This window comes from Odocoileus virginianus, chromosome 24 (genome assembly GCF_023699985.2).
Source record: "Odocoileus virginianus isolate 20LAN1187 ecotype Illinois chromosome 24, Ovbor_1.2, whole genome shotgun sequence".
Lineage (NCBI taxonomy): Eukaryota > Metazoa > Chordata > Mammalia > Artiodactyla > Cervidae > Odocoileus > Odocoileus virginianus.
Genome location: NC_069697.1, coordinates 51,082,529 through 51,102,187, shown reverse-complemented (window position 1 = coordinate 51,102,187; position 19,659 = coordinate 51,082,529). Strand labels below are relative to the sequence as shown.

The 19,659-nt window shown below is 52.7% G+C and overlaps 1 protein-coding gene and 1 long non-coding RNA gene across 5 annotated transcripts; one reads left to right on the top strand and one right to left on the bottom strand.

The window, feature by feature from the left end:
* Window positions 1-101: 101 nt before the first annotated feature.
* Window positions 102-19,656, bottom strand: AVIL (advillin). Of its 4 annotated transcripts, XM_020873516.2 has the most exons (19): window positions 16,241-16,335; window positions 14,861-14,935; window positions 13,928-14,124; window positions 12,435-12,543; window positions 12,232-12,342; window positions 11,789-11,991; window positions 11,228-11,306; window positions 11,002-11,100; window positions 10,190-10,343; window positions 9,987-10,087; window positions 9,248-9,385; window positions 8,984-9,142; window positions 7,861-8,040; window positions 6,161-6,306; window positions 5,909-6,053; window positions 4,322-4,510; window positions 3,661-3,729; window positions 2,649-2,765; window positions 102-680 (listed from the first exon to the last, which is right to left on the bottom strand). In XM_020873516.2, the coding sequence occupies exons 1-19, from the start codon at window positions 16,304-16,306 to the stop codon at window positions 567-569; spliced, it is 2,451 nt and encodes an 816-aa protein (XP_020729175.1). In that variant the 5' UTR covers window positions 16,307-16,335; the 3' UTR covers window positions 102-566. The 4 variants fall into 4 exon arrangements, with proteins under 4 accessions (XP_020729175.1, XP_070310790.1, XP_020729160.1 ...); XM_070454689.1 differs by adding an exon at window positions 18,616-19,656 and having other exon boundaries at window positions 8,984-9,385; window positions 9,987-10,343; window positions 16,241-16,325; XM_020873501.2 differs by having other exon boundaries at window positions 9,987-10,343.
* Window positions 1,769-14,034, top strand: LOC139030877 (uncharacterized). The gene is made up of 6 exons (XR_011483319.1): window positions 1,769-2,209; window positions 2,894-2,991; window positions 4,050-4,426; window positions 5,590-5,698; window positions 5,890-10,776; window positions 13,868-14,034. It is a non-coding gene; the product is annotated as an uncharacterized lncRNA (long non-coding RNA).
* Window positions 19,657-19,659: the final 3 nt, after the last annotated feature.

Genomic DNA, 19,659 nt, shown 5'->3' with positions numbered 1-19,659 from the left:
TGCATCTTGACTTCCCCAGTACTGAGACATTTCTCTCATAGAACACAATAGTTACCATAATGGGCAGACCCAAAAGTCTGAAAAGAACACCCATTTGTTCTTAGGTATCTTTATTTGAACATTTTAAAACTTCTGGCACATACAGATTTGAGCATTTTTTATTTTGTATATATGTGAGTAACTTTGATGATTTGTGGGTTAAATAGAAAATACCCACCTTAAAATGTAAAACAAACATGGGCCCTTGCCCCAGAATTAAGCACTTTAAACAATTTTTCTGTTCTCTTACTTTTGACTTCTCCAGATTTTCATGCAGTTTTAGCATTTTCTGCTAAGGCTGCAGCCAGAAGACCATAAACATTTCCAAGTGAGCAGCTACCATTTTAGGTATATGACAACTAGGAGATGCAGGGATGAGAAACATGGAGTGCATGCTGTGAGTGGCAGGCTCTGCTCTCTCTCCATTAAGTAGCTGGACATTAGGCAGAAATTAGAGGAATTCTTTGCTGACATGGGCACTGTCTGCTCTCTTCTGGGATCTTGCAATAGGCAGATGCCTTCTTGCCTCAGAAAAGCCCCTTTTCTTTCTTCATCTGGAGCTGTTTCCAGCCAGGCAGAGCAGCAAACTGCCCTCTGGTGATGCCAAACACGGAAACAAAGTCCTGTTCCGAGAGGTAATTCTAAGAGAGAAAACAAAGTTTCTAGTTAGAAGACCTGGCACCTGTCAGTGATAATGGGGTGGGGGCAGAGGGGCCAAGAGATAGTCCCAAGTAGTTTCTCGAAAGGGGAAGTAGAATGAATTTTGCAGAAAGTCTGTGTTTGACTTAAATTATTCACCGGCAAGCTCTCCAGCCTGTGGAGTCCCAGCATGGCCTGTGGGAGCGCTGACTGCGTTCACTGCACTGCAGTCCCACCTGGCACCAGGCTCTTGCCAGAAGAACAAGAAATGGGTTATATGTTATGTATGAGTGCTAAACATTGGGCTTTGGCTGAATGGAGAACTAAATTGAGTGACAGTTTTCCTTGCCTTATGCCCTTATCTGCCATTTTTTATTAATTTTTTTCTTTTTTTATCTGCCATTTTTTATCCAGATGTTTTCCAATGCAGGATCAGGTGGATCTCGTTGAGAGCATAACATTCTAGCATTTATTTATTAATGATTAATGAATATTTTTAGTCCAAGTAAAATTACTAAGATATGGTTTCTGTTTTCAAGAAAGTTGTAACCCAGATGCTTAAGAATTGGTTACATAAGACACTGGAAAATTTAGAGACCCTTCAAGTGAAAGTTGCTCTGTTGTATCCAACTTTTTGTGACCCCATGGACTAGACAGTCCATGGAATTCAGGCAGAATACTGGAGTGGGTAGCCTTTTCCTTCTCCAGGGGATCTTCCCAACCCAGGGATTGAACCCAGGTCTCCTGCATTGCAGGTGAATTCTTGACCAGCTGAGCTACCGGGGAAGCCCATGAATACTGGAGTGGGTAGCCTTTCCCTTCTCCAGGGGATCTTCCCTACCCAGAATTGAACCAGGGGCAGGCAGATTCCTTACCAACTGAGCTATCAGGGAAGCCCAGAGACCCTTCAAGGGGAAAATAAGTTCATTAAACATGACTGTTAATTAAATCAGCTGAAACTTAAGTTGTTCCTATGATCTGCCAGGGGCCTTCACTTGTCCCTTGTAGCTCAGTGGGTAAAGAATCTGCCTGCAGTGCAGGAGACCCGGGTTCGGTCCCTGGGTTGGGAAGATCCCCTGGAGGAGGAAATGGCAACCCACTCCAGTATCCTTGCCTGGAAAATCCCATGGACAGAGGAGCCTGGTGGGCTGCAGTCCATGGGGCTGCAAAGAGTTGGGCAGGACTGAGCGACTGACACTTATGATCTGCCAGTCACCATTTAGGTGCTGAAAAGCTGAGAATGTGATGGTGGACAGCACAGACAAGCTCCCTGCTTTTGAAGGTATCAGGGAGTCGGGCAGAGAGACAGTGAGTGGCCAAGTACCAAGGGGCTGCAGGGGTTGAGGGAGGCAGGGTCGGGTGGTCAGGGAAGGCCTTCCTGGGGAGGTGACCCTGCAGCTGTGACCTAAACAATGAGGCGGGCCTGGCTCTCTGATGATCTGGGAGAAAGATGTTTTTTTCAGGCAGGAGCGGTAGCCAGCAGAAAGGCTCATGTTCGAGGAACAGAAAAACAGCAACTGGCTAAAGGGCTGTAAGTGAAGACAGCAGTGGCCCGTAAGAAAGTCAGAGGCGGGCAGGGGCCAGGTGGTATGGGCGTCGGAGGCCATCGTGAGGACTCGATTCCGGGTGCAGCGGGAAGCCATTCGAGGCGTGTTAAACAGGAGTATCATCTTCTGTAAAAGCCCATTGGTGGTGGCGTGGGGATCAGGTTGTAGGGACAGAGGCGGAAGCTCTCTGGGGGCCTATGACAGTGGTCCACGATGGCTTGACCACACAGGCAGCAGAGAGATGGAGAGCAGTGGATGGCAGCCAGCCAACGGGCTGATGTGGGAGGTGAGGAGAAAGAAGCAAGGAGCCCTGGGTTTCCGGCTTTAGCTCCTGGGTAGGGCAGCTGTCTGCGGGGTGTTTACAGAGTTGGCCATGCTCCGAGATGGTGCTTACGCAGGGCTCCACCCCTGTCAGTCACTCACCTCCTTTTTGGCAGGGTTCACATCCTCTGGCAACTCCTGACTCTGATTTTTCAACAGAACTTCTAGGGGGTAATATTTTGGCTCAGAATTCAGGGGAAGGGTTGTGTCCCTCATATCCTAAGGAAGATAAGAATGTAGACATGATAAAAGACCACTCAGGTCTGTGCCATTGAAGTTCTGTGTTTATAACAGTTAAATTTTGTTTTTTTTTTTTTACTACTTCATGCTTTATAATCATCTTTTAGAACAGTGGTCCCCAACACTGGCTGCATGTCAGAGTCATCTGGAAATCTAAAATATTCCAGTTTGGAGGTTCTTGGGAAGCTGATTCAGTGAGTCTAAGGTAAATCCTGTATAGTCAGTTGGCGTAAATGTTTTGCATAATATCATTTAAATACTGTGATCACATCCCTTCTCTTGCTACTTTTACTTGGGCTCTACATTTCTGGCCTTCAGATGATTTCAAATTGAAGTCATACTTCTCTTAAATACATTTTAAAGATGCTACATTGCGATGAGTTTTGAAATCTTGAGTTCATAGAGCACAAACAACAAAATGCCAGGTGGTTTGGACAGTGGTGCTTGCCTTGTCCTGATGTTAAAGAGCTGCTGGATTCTCGGCCAGGAGCTCCACTTTTGGGGGGCTGTTAAAACAGGGGTAATGGCCTGAGTTTCTGTGGATGCCACTGTCAGAAACTAACAGTGGCACCTGGGTTAGAAGCTTATTATTTCTGAAAAATACTACTAGTAAATTTAATCTCTCCTGAGTGACAGGGTTGAATAATTCGATTTGGTAACAGCAAGCCTGTTCTAAATTCTAGAAGGCAGTAAAATAAGGAACTCAGCTCTGAAGCCTGCTTTTTCTACTGATTAAAACAATCTTCACATCAAATTAGACCACCGGAGTGATACTGAGAAGGACATGATAGGGTTTCAGTCATGCTGTGTCTATAGCATCTGCTGTTTCTCTCTGGCTCTGGTTGCCTGTGAACAGCTTCTCCAAGAAACTCACAGCAATGATTCTTGTGATAGCAGCAGCGTCTCCCAGCTCCTCTTTTAACTGTTCATATGATTTCCCTGCCTGGGAAGAAGACATAGAAAACACAGGATGAGATGCTGCTTATAGTGGAGGGATGTCTCAGGTCTGGTCTGTAACTCTTGAGAGAAGCAAAAAAGCCAGGGAACAGAAGACATTTCAGATTATGCAGAAAGGGAAACCCCCCCTTCCAGGTCCATGCAGGGTTGGCAGGTACTTAAACATGATCTGCAGCCTTTGCTGGTGGCGCCTCAATGTTCCATACTAAGAGCAGTTGACCAGGGGTCAGAAAACCTGGCTTCTTCCTACTGGTTGTGACTGTAGACAGGTAACTTCTCCTCTGAGCCTCCTCATTTGTAACCCAGGCAACAACGTTCCCCTGGCTATCAGGATGTGACGGGTGTGGACAGACCTCGCAAACGTGACTACTTCTCACGTTGCCTGTTCCTGAGGCAAGCTGTGAGTCTGCTGACTGCACTTACCGCTCTGCAGGATGCGGAAGAGAAGGAAGGTGAACACGGGAGAGGGAGGAGGGGGTGGGGAGCACAGTCCCGGGTCGAGTACCCTGCTACCCTTCTGAGCTGTCAGAGCCGAGCACCCTGGCAGTAAGATCGTCTCCCTGGTTCTCTGTTCTTACGCTCCACATGTGAGGGTCCCAGGCCAGGAACCAGCCTGTGAAGATGGGAGGCTCGAACCCCTGCTTAACGATCAGGATCGGTGTGCTGGTGTCGCGGCCGCTGGGGTGAGTGTGCAGGTACTCCTGGGCAGCAGTCAGAGCGCCCTCCTTCTCCGCGGCATTGGCCTCGGCCCCGATCCACAGGAACACCTATTGTCGTAGACACCGTTTGTCACTGCGCTTATGCCAAAGGCTACGTACTAGATCGTACGCGCTGCCCCGTCCTTCCCTGTCAGCAGTTCTCAGCCTCAGCAGAGTAAAGTTTTTGTAGATTTGTTTTGATTTGTGTATTTCCCACATCTACATCTCCAGTCCTGAACTCTCTGAACTTCAGCTTCCTGAATCCAGCTTCTTGCAAAGCATCTCCTTTTGGCTGTCTCCAAGCACCTCAAGTATAACACCCCCCACACGCAGCTCTTTTCTAAACTTGATTCTGTGTCTCCTTTCTTGGGGAATGGTGTCCATTCAGTCACCCAAGGCGGTGGCCTGGGAATCATCCTGAATGCCTTCTGTATCACCAGGACTTAGCTAGTTTACCCCCCACGCTTCTGCCAAATCTGTCTCCATACATCCAGCTCTCCCCCACGGCTTCTGTGCGGGCCAGCAGCAGCTCTTTCTGGACTGGGACCATGGGATGCTGACGGGCCTCCTGACGTAGTTTCCTTTTTTTCTCACACCACCTCCCTGCTCTCCTACACTCACCAGACTGAGCGATCTAAAGCATTCTGACAGCGTCACTCACCTGCTTAAATTTCAGTAGCTTTCCAGGGTCAGTTTCAAACTTCTTGACTTGGTTGGTAAGGTCCACACCCACTTCTCCAGCTTCCCCTCTAGGGCACCCTTTAACTCTGTCCTATGCTCTGATAATACTCTTTGTAGTTCCATATACTAGACTATTTCCTGCCTTTTCCTTTGCCTGGAATGGCCTCTTTACCTGATTAATACCCGTTTCTCCTTGGAGTCTGGGAGCCATCTCCTCCAGAGAGTCTTCTCTGAGCCCCTGAACTGTGTTGAGTACCCCTAATTTGTGCTCCTGTGGCCTCCATCACATAAAACGATGATTCTATGGCCCGTCTCCTCCACCCTCCGCCGGCCTGCAGATCTGAGGGTGGGGTGGGGCCCTTCACCTTGGTGACACTACACCCAGCACAGTGATTAGAAAGGAGAAGGTGTTTGCAGAGCCAGGGGTGGCCTTGAAGATGTTCCCTCTTATCTCTTTATTCCCCCAGACGCCCATATCTCCAGGTGTGGAGCCTACTGCTCTTGGTCCGGAGAGAATGGGGTGTGTGATAGGATGGCATGATTTTCCCCGAGCATGGTGGGAAAATTCCCAGGATGGTGAGTTTTAAACATCAGTCTATTCTCTTCAACCCTGGCAGAAAAGCAGGCTCTCCCTTTGGTCACCACTGACAATTGTTTGATTGACTTGGGGATGGTCCAGGGCTACCCTGGATTAACTGGGGTTTGGGAGAGAGATGCTATAGAAAAAAGTAGCCTAAAGCTTGAGGATGTCTGTCATTCGTTCCAAGCTCTCCGGCTGTGTCTTACCTGGTCCCAGGTATCCAGGAGCATCACGTCACCTGGGTTCAGGTCGTCCTGGGTGAAGTCTGTGATCTCAGTGACCGTGAACCGGCCGGTCTTATTGGAACATTCGAAGAGGCGAGACTGGACATCTAGGATCTCCTGCTGCAGTCTGCAATACAGTGCATGCAGAGGTGCTGAGCTGCTTGGAAATCACCCGCAGTTCACCAGTCTGGGAGGCAGGGGGAGCCAGACAGAGGGGATGCTGTGGTCCCGTACCTCTTGTCACTGGCGTAGGGAGTCTTCCCTCCCAGCAGGTCCCAGAACTCAGCCGGCTCCTGGCCCTCAGCCACTGTATTCTCCGTGCCCTCACAGAGAAGTCCAGCCAGCTCCTTGGCCATGGCCCGCTCATCCCCGCTAGACCCCTGAGAACAGGGTGGGGAGAACACAGATGTTAGTCACACACAGGCACGTTGATGTGGGAATAAAGTGCCTTAGACTAGTAACTCCGTGTAGCCAGGATTAGTTACCACCCAGAAGACCTCAGGACAGGGAGCTAGATGGATTTGTTCCGGTGCTGGGAAGGGCGGGGGCGGGGGGTGGGTGGAAAGGAGGAAAACTGTGTGGAAGCAAAGGACAAGACTAAACTCTGAAATGCTCAGTGGGCAGTGAGAGGTCACCTTTGTTTCACCTTCAGCTGAGATTTTAGCACCTAGTTTTGATTTTTTTTTTTAAGAAAAAAGTTAAACTTATTTTTAAAATTATATACAAGAAAATTCACCCTTTCTCCCATAGAGTTCTATGACTCTTGACAAATGCATAGAATCGTGCTACCACCACAAGAACAGAGAAGCTGCCTCACCACTGCGAAAGTGTCCCTCAGACTGCCCACCCCTTTGTAGTCAACCCCCCCTGAATCCTTAGCCTCTGGCAACCACTGATCTGTCCTCCATCATTACAGTTCTGCCTTTTCCAGAACCTGGTCAATGGAACCCTGCACTGTGTGGCCTTTGAGTCTCGCTTCTGTCACTTAGCATAATGCGTCTGAGATGCTTCCTTGCAGTTGTGGGTGTTCTGTAGCTGAGTAGTATTCTGTTCCAGTTGTGTGGAAACACTGCTTGTTTATCCATCCTCCGGTTGATTTGCTTCTAGCTTTTGGCAATTACAAATAACGGTGCTATTAAACATTTGTGTATAGGTCTTTGTGTGAAGGTAGTTTTTAATTTCACATGGGTACACGTTGCTGGGTATATGTTTTATAAGAAACTGTCAAATTATTTTCAAAGGCCATATCTGCATTCTCACCTGCAGTGTGAGAATTCCTATAGCTTTTTGTCCTCACCAGCACTAGGTATCATTGGTTTTTTCGTCATTAGTCAGAGGTGTGTAGTGGTATCTCATTGGGGTTTCTATTTGCATTTCCCTAATGGAGAAGGCGATGGCACCCCACTCCAGTACTCTTGCCTGGAAAATCCCATGGACAGAGGAGCCTGGTAGGCTGCAGTCCATGGGGTCATGAAGAGTCGGATATGACTGAACAACTTCACTGTCACTTTCAATGACTATTAATATTGAGCATCTTTTCCTATTCAATTCTCTTTTGTAAAACAGCTCTAGTGCTTTTCAATGCAGATGAAATCTGAATTGACAAAAATCATATTCTTAGTGTTCTTTTGTTCAGTGTTAAGGCCTGTCCTATTACAGTCCACCAAACTGGTGTGGAAAGATTGACTTTTCCATCCTGCATCCAGCTGTTTATGGAGGGTCTCCTGGGTGTGAGCAGTGCCATTATTGAGTGTGTAAGTGGAGGCCTCATTGTGAGGAACACTGCTGGTCCCTTTGAAGACTCTTTAGGAAAAGGCTCCTCTTTCTGAGGACGGCTCCAGCCCACTCTAAGGTCCTTCGCCCTTGCTGACCGGAGGGCGGGCGCAGGGCTGGGAGCCCAGGGCGGGGTGTGGCCGCTGGGCCGGCCGTCCTACCTTGCCACACCACAGGTAATGCTCTGCCTGGGTCCGCAGCAGAAAGACATCGTTGGAGTTTAGGGAGGAGGTGAAGGCTGGGACCTCCACTGCTTTGGTGTTAGATTTGTCATGTCCTTGAATCTGGAAGAGTCTTACTGGAGGATCTGGCTCAGCACTTCCCTTCCTCGAAGTCCCACCCTAGAGAGAAAGAGAAAAGCAGAGTCCAGGTCTAAGGTATAGTGTGTGCGCCGGGCAGGGGGCCAGCGCTGGGGAGAACAGGGCTGTGTCTGATGCCGCCTTTGCCCTCAAGGAGTGCCTCGGCTCACTGGGAGAGGGCGAGGTGAGCTGGGGTTACGGGACCAGCAGTGTTAGCGTTCAGGGGGCTTCCCTGGGGGTCCAGCGGCTAAGACTGCTCCCAGTACAGGGCCCAGCTCCAACCCCGGGTCAGAGAGCTAGATCCCACGTGCTGTAGCTAGGACCCTCCGCAGCCAAATCAATAAATATTTTTAAGAAATAGTGTTAGCTTTCATGCTGAGACCCGGGTTATATGCCAGGCTCTTTTCTGGTGCCTTAGCTATATCATTTTATTGATCCTCATAATAACTCTGTGAAGTAGGTATTATTATCCCGTAGTGCATGTGGGGAAACTGAGGCTCAGAAAACTGGCTATAATCAATGACAAGACTAGGACTTGACCTCAGACTTGTGTATATCAAGCATGTGACGCAATACAGTCCTGGTGGCGCTTCAGCCAGGGCTTTCTGGAAGACATGGGACTTGAATCTGAAGAGGCACAATGGCTGGGGGAGGCAGACAGGGAATGAGGGAGCACATGTGAGGTCTAAAGAGGAGACCCCCTGACTGGAGTGGAGCGTGGAGGTTAGGGAGCTGGGGGTGATGCACCCGCACGGTCACATGGGTCAGATTGTACAAGACCTTGAACATGAACTAGGCAGGGCTGTGGCCTTGAAGCCCTAGGCAGTTGGGATGCACTTCAGGGTCTTAGAGAGATTCACCCCCTTCTCATATGTGTCCACCCCGAGCCCCGCTCTCCACCTCTCCTCTCCTCCACCATAGCTCCCTGCTGACCTGCTGGCTCTGAGCAGTCTGCTTCTGTGTAATCTTACCTAAGGGGTCTCACCTCAAAGATGACCAGCTTTCCTTTGAAGATGGCCATGAAGTGGCGCGGCTCCTTCCCCATGGTGACCCGAACCTGCACGGGGGCCCCTTCAAACTGCCGGTCCACCTCTACTGCCTGATATGCCGAGGCTGCCAGCTCATCCTGTGAGGCGTGGCGGCCCTGCAGGGGTGAGACAGGCACAATGGGTCCCTGCCACCCCCGGCCCCAGCTCCGTGGCCAGAGGAAGCACCAGGATCCAAAGCTAAGAGCCTGCTCCAGGCCTACCTGCCAGATATACAGGATGTAATGAGGCTTCCCATGCATCTCGTATGTGTAGAGAACCAGATAGCAGTCTCCCCCGTAAAAGAAGCCATACCACTGGTGCTCCACGGGGACCAGCTCCAGGTTTTCTATCCTCCAGACCTGGGCATGGAAGGAGACACAGTTCCCCAGAGGTGGGGGGAGTCCTCTTTGAACAAACAGCCACCTGGAGGGAACTGGGCCGTGCTGAGCAGAGAATCCAGGGGGATGGGGCACAAAGGTCCATTCACAGTACCCCTCATCCTCCGGTGCTTCTTCCCAGTGCTGAGGGCTTATCCCATTTGCATGATTTGAATCCGGAGAACTAGGTCATCCCTGGTCAGACGCACCCCCATCACAGCTCAGAGGTGATTTGAATGTGTCTGCCAGGTGAGCTGTTGACAGCACACTGGGGTGTCTACCTTTCCCTTCCCTGAAGAATTGTGGGATGGGGAACACATGTAAATCCATGGCTGATTCATATCAATGTACGGCAAAAACCACTCCAATATTGTAAAGTAATTAGCCTCTAACTAATATTAAAACAAAAAAGAATTGTGGGAGACCGCTGCAGACGCAGATGCCTCTTAGGGAAGAGCCCCGGGGCCCCGGAGGTGACGGGGGAAGCAGAGGAGACGCAGGATCCCGTGCGCTCCTGGCAGGAAAGCAGCCAGGAGAGCCGGGGCCCCGCCTGCCCTGGCTCACGGGTCGCTGGGCTCGTTACCTCGACTTTGCCACTGCCGTCGTCCACCATTCTTTCCCGGGCTGCCACCTCTGGTTTGGTGTGCAGCACAGTTACATCAAACTTATCCTGGAAAACCTTCGCTGCAGAGAGGGGTTTGGGAGAAGCCAGGTGAGTGAAAAGCATCCGTGCCCGTCTTTCTAGAGACCCCCCACAACGAGAACACCATCTGGGGGCAGTCTTACCGACTTTACCCACACTGAACGTCTTCCCCAGACCCACGGTCTGCTCCTTCACTGTCCACTTCTGGAACAGCTGCTTGAACATGGCCGACTCGGCACCGTCGTTGACGGTCTCCACGTTGGTGCTGCTGGGGTAGCCCTTCATCCTGATGAAGTTCTGTGGGTACCCCCCACCCCCAAAGGCACGTCAGTCAGGGAATGCACTGGGTTCTTGGCTTGACTGGTGATTCACCCCTTTGAAGCCAGTGGGTAGGATTGTTCCCTTCTGGGAGTCAGAGTCAAATTCGAACTCATTTCTGTCTAGGGGCCGAGCTAGCTGCCTCAAGGAAAGGACTGAACGGAACATTTGGCATTCCTTCATTGGTCATGATTATTGCTGATTTTTTAAAATCCTCTATAGTATATTCCTTCAGCACCTCTGTACTCTGCTGACTGCATCACCTTCATTTGCTTTTTCTTTTTGCTTGGTAGATGCATCCTGCTTGGTGCAGCTGCAGGAGGCTACACGGTAACGTCACACGTTCCTTGAGGACAGGGCTGTTGATATGTGACATCGCCTTCAATAGTAACAGCCGCCCTTTACTGGGGAGGTGTGTATGCCCGTGTGTTTGAGTGCTTTACAAATGTTATTTAACCAGCACAACAAGCCCAGGAGGTAGCACTAGACCCGGATTGGAACCCGTTTGCCTGTGTGACTTTGAAGTCACGGCTCTAACTGCGACGTTCTGCGCACCAGTGCCTAACACGCTCTCCGAGCACCTCTGGCGTGTCGTGGACGGGCTTGTTGGGTAATGCTGCCCGCGCACAGCTCCTACCAGGGCTTTAGACATGGCCATCTGTTTCTCAGCCTTTGTAGCTCCCCTTCCTTTCCACACGTAGATCTTGGTTCCGCTTTGGTCCAGGATGTAGCAGTCCTGAAGCAGACGGCCAGGGACAAAGGTGGTTACTGCTGCCCGAGACCACAAGGAAGGCCCCTCTGTGGGGCCTGCCTCTGAAGCCAGGTCCGGCTGCCCCAAGCCAAGCGCACCCAAGTGTACTCACATCAGGGTTCAGTAAGTCCTGGACCAGAGGCCTCGTCGCTACCTCCGTGACCGCCAGCTGCCCAGACGAGTCTGAGACACTGGAGAAGGGGAGAGGTTAGCCTGTAGCGTCCCTTCTACAAAGCATCATGTGGTCAGTCTGCTATTTCCTGGCTTGGTCTTAGGATGGAGTTTCTGGCTAGAGTTTGACTTCTTGCAACGGGCATGGCTTGAGCGCGGACTGGAATGTGATGCATGCTGTAGTCTGGGAGAGACTTCTGTGCATCTCTTCCCTGAATATTATCTCTACCCTGCCCCTGACATTATCCCGTCCACACCCCTGGGATGCATAGACCTGAGTCAAGGAACATTCTCCCCCAGAGACCAGGAAACATCGCTAACAAGAGTAGACGGTAGCTGCTCGGGGAACAATGAGCTCCTCGTAGAAGCTGCATTTGAAGAAAGACTGAAAGAAACCCAGGTGCCTGCACCCCAGATGGAGCCGAGCAGGAGTGCTTGTTTCTCTGGGGGTCACCTTCCCCTGACCCCAGCTTCCAACCAGCAGCCAGCCTTAGCTACTCACTGATAAAGCGTGATGTTTGATTTCTGCTGCTGATCTATGACCTCGTCTGGGACTGCCGGTTGGATAATGGAGCGCCGGCCGAGGGTGTCCTGAAGAACCTTCATCAGCTCCGGGCTGGCTGCCTCCTTGTCTCCCTCGATCACTCCTATCTCAGCACGACCCCCTCGCTCCCTGTCCCGAATATCCTTTGCCAGAAGCATCGCCTGTAAAGAAGGCCGGGGATGCCCTTAGCTCCAAGAGAAGCAGCCTGGATCCCACACACAGGGGTTACCCTGAGGCTGAGGAACGCCAGGCTGAGTCGCAGCCTCAGTCATGTGGCCTGTCTCTGAAACAGATGCTGCTCAAAGGCAGGCGTCTGGCTGGAAGGGCAGTAAAGAGCCAGCCAGGAAAGAAGAAGGAGAGAGTAGCTGGGGGAACGGAGGGGCTGAGCGCAGGGGCCACACCTTCAGGCGCTCCCCGCTGCTGCTCTCCGGGCCGTTCCACTGGACGATGACCTTCCCGAGATCCAGCAGGAAGACGTCTCCTCGGTTAAAACTGTCCCAGCTCATTTCCACCTGCGGGGAAGAGGTAGACATCAGGCAGGAGGAATTCCTGGGTGCCAGGCGGAGGGGCCTCAGGCCCGGGACAGATAGGGGGCAGGACCGACCTCGCTGGCCCGGATGTTTCTCTTCCCCTTCACATGCAGCAGCCGCTTCACGTTGTAGGTGTTGGTCTCCACGTGCCTCATCCCAGAGGCCACACCGCCCTTCTTGTAGCTGAGGGAACAGCCGGGGAGTTATTTACCGAGAAGTTGCTGGGTGCCAGGCATTGGGGAGAGAGTGGGGGGTCACACAGAGGCAGCCTCTGCCCACGTGGGTGATGACGGTACACGAGCAAGGCACACACTGATGCCACAGAGGTGCCCTCGTGGGGGGCAGCACATCGGGGGCTGCCTTCTCTGGAGGACTGACGTTTGAGTGGAGATATTAAGAGTAGGAGCCAACCACCAGAGGACTAGGTCTCCAGGCAGAGGAGTGGAAAGAGTCCCCACGGCGTGAAGAGCTCGTTTCGTTTTGTTCTAGAAGCTGAACATCATGTGTGTTGGGGGAGGGGCACAAGTCATCTCCCCGTGGCCTGAAGACCAACTCACTCCGGGAAACCACTCTCCTGCCTCTGGTTCTCACCCCAACCCAGCCTCCTCCAGGCATCCCATGGGTGAAGGGCACCCAGAAAGCCCCCAGGAGCAGAGGGCCTCTGTTGCTGGGTTCCCTGCTGACGCAGCAGGCTGCTCTGTGCCCAGTGGGTCCTCAGTGAGGGCTGCTCACCTGCAAGAAGCTGGCCTTGGACCAGCCTCAGAGCTCTCGAGCTCCTTGGAATTCTTTTATTTTCAATCTCAAGTGCAAAGTTTGGAGGTGACCCAACTCCTCAGTTCATGGGAGGCTGTCATCACTGGCCTCTGCGAGATCCTCCTCTTGTAGTGTCTCTGTGCTCCCTTTTATCTGCATCCCTCCCCTCCCTGCCTTTTCCTGCCCATCATAGGCATCCATTCCAGCAGTGGAACATCTATCTTTCTATCTTCATTCTGGTAAAACGTGGCCTGCTGTTTTGCGCTTATGTCATTTTTGACAGACAGGAATGGGCATTCTGTTCTACATTGCAAGCCTGTTTCTTCCTGTGTTCCTCAAGCCCAGTGCTCTTAAGGTGTGTCCACAGGCCAGATGAGCCTCTGATGTGATGGCAGGGTGCTCCGTGGGGTCCCGGAGTGTCTCCTCCCGTTCAGTCTCCCTGGGGGAGGCATGCCCCACTGCCTGCAGCTTCTCACCACCACTGATACCACTATGGACATTCTGGCTCCCGTGCCCCTGGGGACCTGGGAACGTGAGAATTCCTTTGGGTCACCCCCCAGGAGCAGACTGCCCTCCGGAAGGCTGGGCCAGTCCCCGCTCCCACCAGCAGGGGGCGCCAGGGCGCCCATCTCCCCGCAGCCGTGCCCGCACTCAGCACCGCCCAGCTCTCTAACTGACGCTGCTGCGACAGGTGCGAAGGACAGCGTTGTTTCGATTCGCATTTCCTTGATTCCTTTCTTCGCATACTTTCCAGCCTTTGAGTCTCCTCTTTGGTGGACCACGTCTACGCCCTTGTGGGTGCCCCGCTACTCACATGATGCCCTGCTTGAAGTAGCCGCGGAAGGTGTCGGACTCGTGGTACTGGACCTCCCGGTGTTGAACGGGGCCGCCCCCCAGGTAGTCGTCCAGCTGCGTGGTGTAGATGGCCGCACAGCTCTGCTCGTCCTGGGAGGAGTCCTTCCCGATCCAGAAGTGGATGTCCTGGGAGAGGAGGCTGCCCACTCTCCGCGTCTGGGGTGGAGTCAAAGAGACTGGCTCAGGGGCCGGCTTGCCCCTCTGGTCTGGGAAGGTAGCTGCCTAGGGTGACTCGGGTCCCATTCTTGGCAGGCTCGGGCCTCTGTCCTGCTCTGCGGTTTTCTCCCCCCTGCAGTGGCCCCTGGGCAGACCTGTTCCGTGGCTCAAGCCCTAGCAGCCCGAGTCCCTCCCTACGTGTGGGGACTGCTGACAGCGTATTGTCCTCCACATAAGCAGCGGTCTGGGGGATCTTGCCGGCTGGACTGCAGGCAAGAGCTCTCTGGTTGCTCGCGTGCACCCGGGGACTCTCTCAGCCGTACAGAGCTGCTGTCTGCCGGCGTGGCTCCATCAGCACCGTCCGCGTGGGAGACTGTTCTCTCAGCTAGGTGAGCACTTTGAGGCCAGAGACGGCCCTGTGTCCACCTGGCCTTCCTCCAGAGCACTGTAATCTCGGGGGCTGGGCCCAGGAGGCCGAAGCCTGGCTATGGGCCACGTGCTGAGGTTCAGACTGAGGGCCACACCCCCACCCTCTGATGCAAAATTTAAAACCCTGGCCTAAGCACAGCCTTTGATAGTCAAACTGGAAGCCTGTTCCATGCAACAGCTAGGAAGAATCAAGATGGATACCAGAGGCCTGATTAACCCCGTGGGCAGGTCTCCCAGGGGAGCCCCAGAGCTGGCTCTCTGGGGAGGAGCTTGTGAGAATCAGGGAACAGGGCGGGATGGTGCTCACCGAGAGGATGACGTAGCAGTCTCCCTCATAGAAGTTGCCGTGGGCACGCAAGGGCACCAGCGCCAGCTCCATTTTCTGGAAGGACAAGGGGTATGGATGGGCTACATTCCTTCCCCCTCGCCCCCCAAGCCTCCTCCCTCCATGCTAATATTTGGCACAGGTCACAAGGCTGGGGAGCGGGTGGAAAGGTAGGGAGACAGCCCCACGGGGCATGGCGGCCAGGTCCGGGACGAGCGCACACCCCTCCGGCTCCTGCTGAGCTCCGCCTGCACGGCCCTGGGTCTGTCTGTCCTCCGCCCACCGCCTGCCGGTCCCATCTTGCTGCTGGGGAGCCTGGGAGCCCCTTCAGTCCTCAGCTGGGCGTAAGCCCTCAAGGAAGAGCCTCAAGTCTCTTGAGCCGAAGCACAGGGGTCTCCGGCACCGACTCCGTCCACCCAGCGCGGGCCCAGGTCTGAGAACGGGGTGGAGGGCCTGGATTCTGTGAGGCTCTGGGGGCCGAGGGCTGGCTGTGTGCAGGTTCCGTGCTGAGGGCTCCTTTCTGGAGTCTGGATTGGAGCTCGGATGCATCTGTCATAGCATGTCTGACTCGTCCCAGGAGAGCCATTCATGTGACCTCAGATGGAGACTTTCATCACTGTCTCCAAGGAGGTAAACCTGCGGTCCTGTGTGAGTGTATTCTATGTAAAATATGAGTGTCAAATGTGAAAATGTCAAATATCCCACAGTTTGTGTGGCTTTTTGTTCCTATTAGTTGTTAAATGCACGGGGAGCCTTAAAACAGTGGGAGTGACCTGGCTCTGAGCAGCTTGCTCAGCAGCTGTGACCCCTCCTGTGGGCGGTCGTGAGGTGGGCATCTCCTCTGGGTTTGACGCAGCAGTCCCTCACTGGGCTCAGAGCACAGAGGAGGAGGTGAGGCTTTCTGGGCCAGGGCGGTTCCCAGCTACAGACCAGTGGCGCTCCAGGTCAGCCAGAGGGGCTCAAGCCGGGGTAGGAGAAGGGATGAGCGGGCCCCGATCTATGCTGTCCCCACACCTCCTCCTACTTTGCGGGAGCCAGAGTGCCCCGTGGAAGACAGGTCCCATTGTCCTGACTAGGGCAGCCAGTAGTCTTGGGGCTCTCTGGGTGGCCCGGGCCCCACCCATCTCTCCAGGGCATTTACTGGAAGCGCAGATGGCTGGATAAAGAGCCAGCTTGTTTTTGCTTGGAGCCCTGCTCCCCAAAGTGAAGAGCGTTTCTTCCACCTCACCCGCCGGCTCTGTGCCCCGGGGCCCTCCCCGGTCAAGGACAGTGTTGCCTCTCACTGCTGCGGAACCAGCAGCAGGAGACTGAGTGTGGGGGGCCTGCAGCCGCCCAGGAGGCGCCCCGTCTGGCCCAGCTCACCTCTATTCTCCAGGTGATGATCCCAGGGTCGTTGCCCACAGCCCGGAAGGCGCTGCTCAGAGACATGGCGCGTGGCTTCCCGGGACTGAAACATCACAGAGCGAGCAGGGAGATGACGCCTCTCAGAGCAGGCATCCTGCCCGCTCTCCTCCTAAGTCACTTCCCCATCTCTCGTCAGCCACCCGGCCACATCCTCACGGCGCATCCCTGCACCGTCGTCTCAGTGACTTGTGAAATGACTTGTCCAAGTTCAGGTCGTAAGCCTGCCGACCCAGCGGGGAGGTCGGGGGACGCCTACCGGAAGTTCTGCATCCCCCTCGCCACTTACCTTGTTAAGAGCTCTGGTAACAGGCATGATTATTTACCCAAGGGGTGACAAATGTGTTAAAGCCTTCTGTTGACTGACTTTATTTCTCTCATTTAACTCTCATAAGCTGAATATATTTCCTTCATCTGACATTGTGGGAAAATTGAGGTTCAGAGAGGTTAAATGATTTGCTTAGTATCACTAAAAAGAAATCCGTACCTGGTCTTAAAATCTCTAATTACTCTGAGGTACTGCAACCCTTCCTAACTCACCTAAATCCAGTGGCACATGGGTCTGAAAAGCTTACATCAGAGTATTTCCAAACTGAGTTTCCTTCTCTCGTTTTTATCCCAGTTCTCCCAGACTCTCTGCTTGGCAGGTCCTCATCACAGTCCACTCTTTTGGCCTTCACTTACCAGACTTTTTAAAGTAAACCATCCTTAAACTATCCCATCCTGTTTTGTCATATGACTAATATATTCCCTGTGCCTCACAGAAGAAAAGGGAAAGTAAATGGCAGAGCTGGGACATAGAATTCAGGGTGTGGACTTCCTTGGCAGTCCACCACTTGACTCCAGGATTTCCAGTGCAGGGGGTGGTGGGTTAGATCTCTGGCTGGAGTGCTGCGAGTTCAGGGAGCCAGCAGGGGCAGGTGGGCATGGCCTGTGGACCGGTCCTCCCCCGCCGCCACAGACCCGGCCAGTGGGGCAGCGGCCTCCCAGAGGCAGGGTGGGGAGAAGGAGAGGTAAAGACAAGCGTGCATCGCGTACCGTATCTATTCGAGGCCTGTCTAGGGTTATCAAGCGCCTACACACGTCCGTGGCCACACAGCCTTTACATAATGAAAAGTCCTGTCTGGTTCTTGCTCTCAAGGGGGTTGCAATCTGGTGAAACACATAACTGATGAAGCTCTCACAAGGCAAAGGTCAAGGATGGGCTTGACTGATTTATTAATGCATAGGAAAGAGAAAAATCAAAACCCAGACACCCTGAAAGGCTCTATCTGGGATCTTGCTGTGGAAGTGTTGGTCACTCAGTCGTGTCCGACTCTTTGTGACCCCACGGACTGTAGCCCGCCAGGCTCCTCATCCATGAATCCTCCAGGCAAGGGTACTGGAGTGGGTAGCTATTCCCATCTCCAGGGCATCTCTCCGACCCAGGATTGATCCCAGGTCTTCTGCATTGCAGGCAGTTTACCATCTGAGCCACCAGGAAAGCCTGGGGTTTGGCTATTTGGAAGCACATTGTGCTTGTTAGGAGGGGCATGTCTGGCCATTCTCTTCTTGAGCCTTGGTAGATGAACCTAGGTTTGGGTATGTGCCATTATCTGGTGTGGACATTGGCAAAACAAAAAAAGACAAACAAAAACCTCCCTTTGTCTACTGCTGTAGCAGGCCTAAAGCAGAGCAGTGATGCGGAGCAGTCAGCGTTTGAGGATTTAATTTGATAACTGGCACCGCCCCACCCTGTGCTGCTCAGAACTGCCGGGGAATATTTGTTCAGGTTTTCTGCAGATCCTAGATTTCAGAAACTAAAGGCAAATGCAATGACCCAACTAGGGGAAGGGGATAAAAACCAATTCGTTCCTGGGAGAGAGCTAAGTGTAAACCTGCTCAAAGTCAAACCAGCTGCCACTAGTTAGGACTGTGAGTCCAGAGGCCAAAAGCAGTCCCAATTCCCAGCAGGGACTTAGCAATCAAGACACTCACTGGGCCAGGAGCCCTGAAATGCAGGACAGGACATGCTCACAGAAGGAACTTTGCCATATTGGAACACCCAGAAAGTGTGATTCCGTCTGTGACACCGAAGTCTCCCAAAGCGTCTCTCCGTCCCTCTTGGAACCCTAATTTATTAACTTAGTACCCTTTGACACTTCTACTGGGCGGGGTGCAGTTTTGAAATCTCAGGCCCTTAATTCCCATCAACACTCCTATGAATGGACCCCAAGTACAGGAAGCTGGTTTCATTTATGCCTTGCTCTACACCATCTGTTTGAGCTGGAGCACTCTCCCTGTTTCCCAGCCTTTGAAAATGTGTCTTAATGTTTAGGGATCTCTTAAAAAATTACCTCAACTTCTCAGCAGGAGGTTTGCAGAAACTGTTAAGCTCCTGGTTCAGTCCTCTAAAAGCCTCGTCCAGGAAGGCACGGCCAAGGACAGCTCCGATCTCTTCTCCTCTGTTTCTTCCCAGTCCAGGGAAACTGCTCTACCGACACGCACCCACAAACCAAAGAGAACTTACCTTGCCTTCTCTCACCAGTCTTCCCAGTTTTCTGGCAGCGGGTACGCAGTGTTGAGGAACCACCCAGTGTGGGAGGCTCCAGGCCCTGCTGCCTTCCCTTAATAATGGCTGTGCAGACACTGGGTTATATTTGCTTGGGTTTGCATCTTAACCGCATTTTCCTAGTCCTAGCCAATCACAGCCAACCTAGCCCTGGGCTTGACTTATTCAAACCAGAGGGAAAGCTTTATCTGTTCCTATTCAAAACAGCAAAAACAGGAGCAGACTTTTAAAGGCTTCTTTTTAACTCCAGTTCCACGCCCTGATCTAATTGATTTTTTTAAAAGTGCAGTCCATCAATAATGCAGGAAAGACAGTGGGAGGATATGATGCTTGCCATCCTGTAGATATGAATGCATTACACTGATGGTAGGAGGCAGGGCTGGGCTTCCCACCGAGCCCCCGGGATGTCCAGGCAGGCAAGCGCCTCCCCCAGAAGCTTCTGGGCATTTCTCGGAGGTGCAGTCTGGGTGAAGGGCCTATGGTGTGTTATCAGGTCATCCTGTTTTGTCCCTTGGGGGGTCACATGGCAGTCCAATCAAAACCGGAGTGCCTACTATGTGCCAGGAAGCACCGTTCAGTTTCAGGGCTCCTATTCTGGGAAAACCAGTCCGGGGCGCAGAAGGAAGACGCTAAGTCCCCGATTCCCCCCGGGGCTTCTGGTTCCTCCCAGACGTCAACAGGCCACCAAGCATATGCTTGTTAAGCACCCGGAGGGAATGGGGTTGGCTCCACCCAGGGGCCAGGGAAGAGCTGATGGAGCCCGACTTCTGCGACCTTGGGCAGAATCCGTGTGCTGAGTCCACAGCTGGCCTCCCAGCCTGGGCACTCC

Coding starts and splice junctions, on each gene's coding strand:
- AVIL (XM_070454689.1), bottom strand. CDS start 16,306: ATGTCTCTGAGCAGCGCCTTCCGGGCTGTGGGCAACGACCCTGGGATC. Junction 12,343..12,434: donor GAAACATCCGGGCCAGCGAG/GTCGGTCCTGCC, acceptor TCTTCCCCGCAG/GTGGAAATGAGCTGGGACAG. Junction 11,101..11,227: donor AGGACTTACTGAACCCTGAT/GTGAGTACACTT, acceptor CGTCTGCTTCAG/GACTGCTACATCCTGGACCA.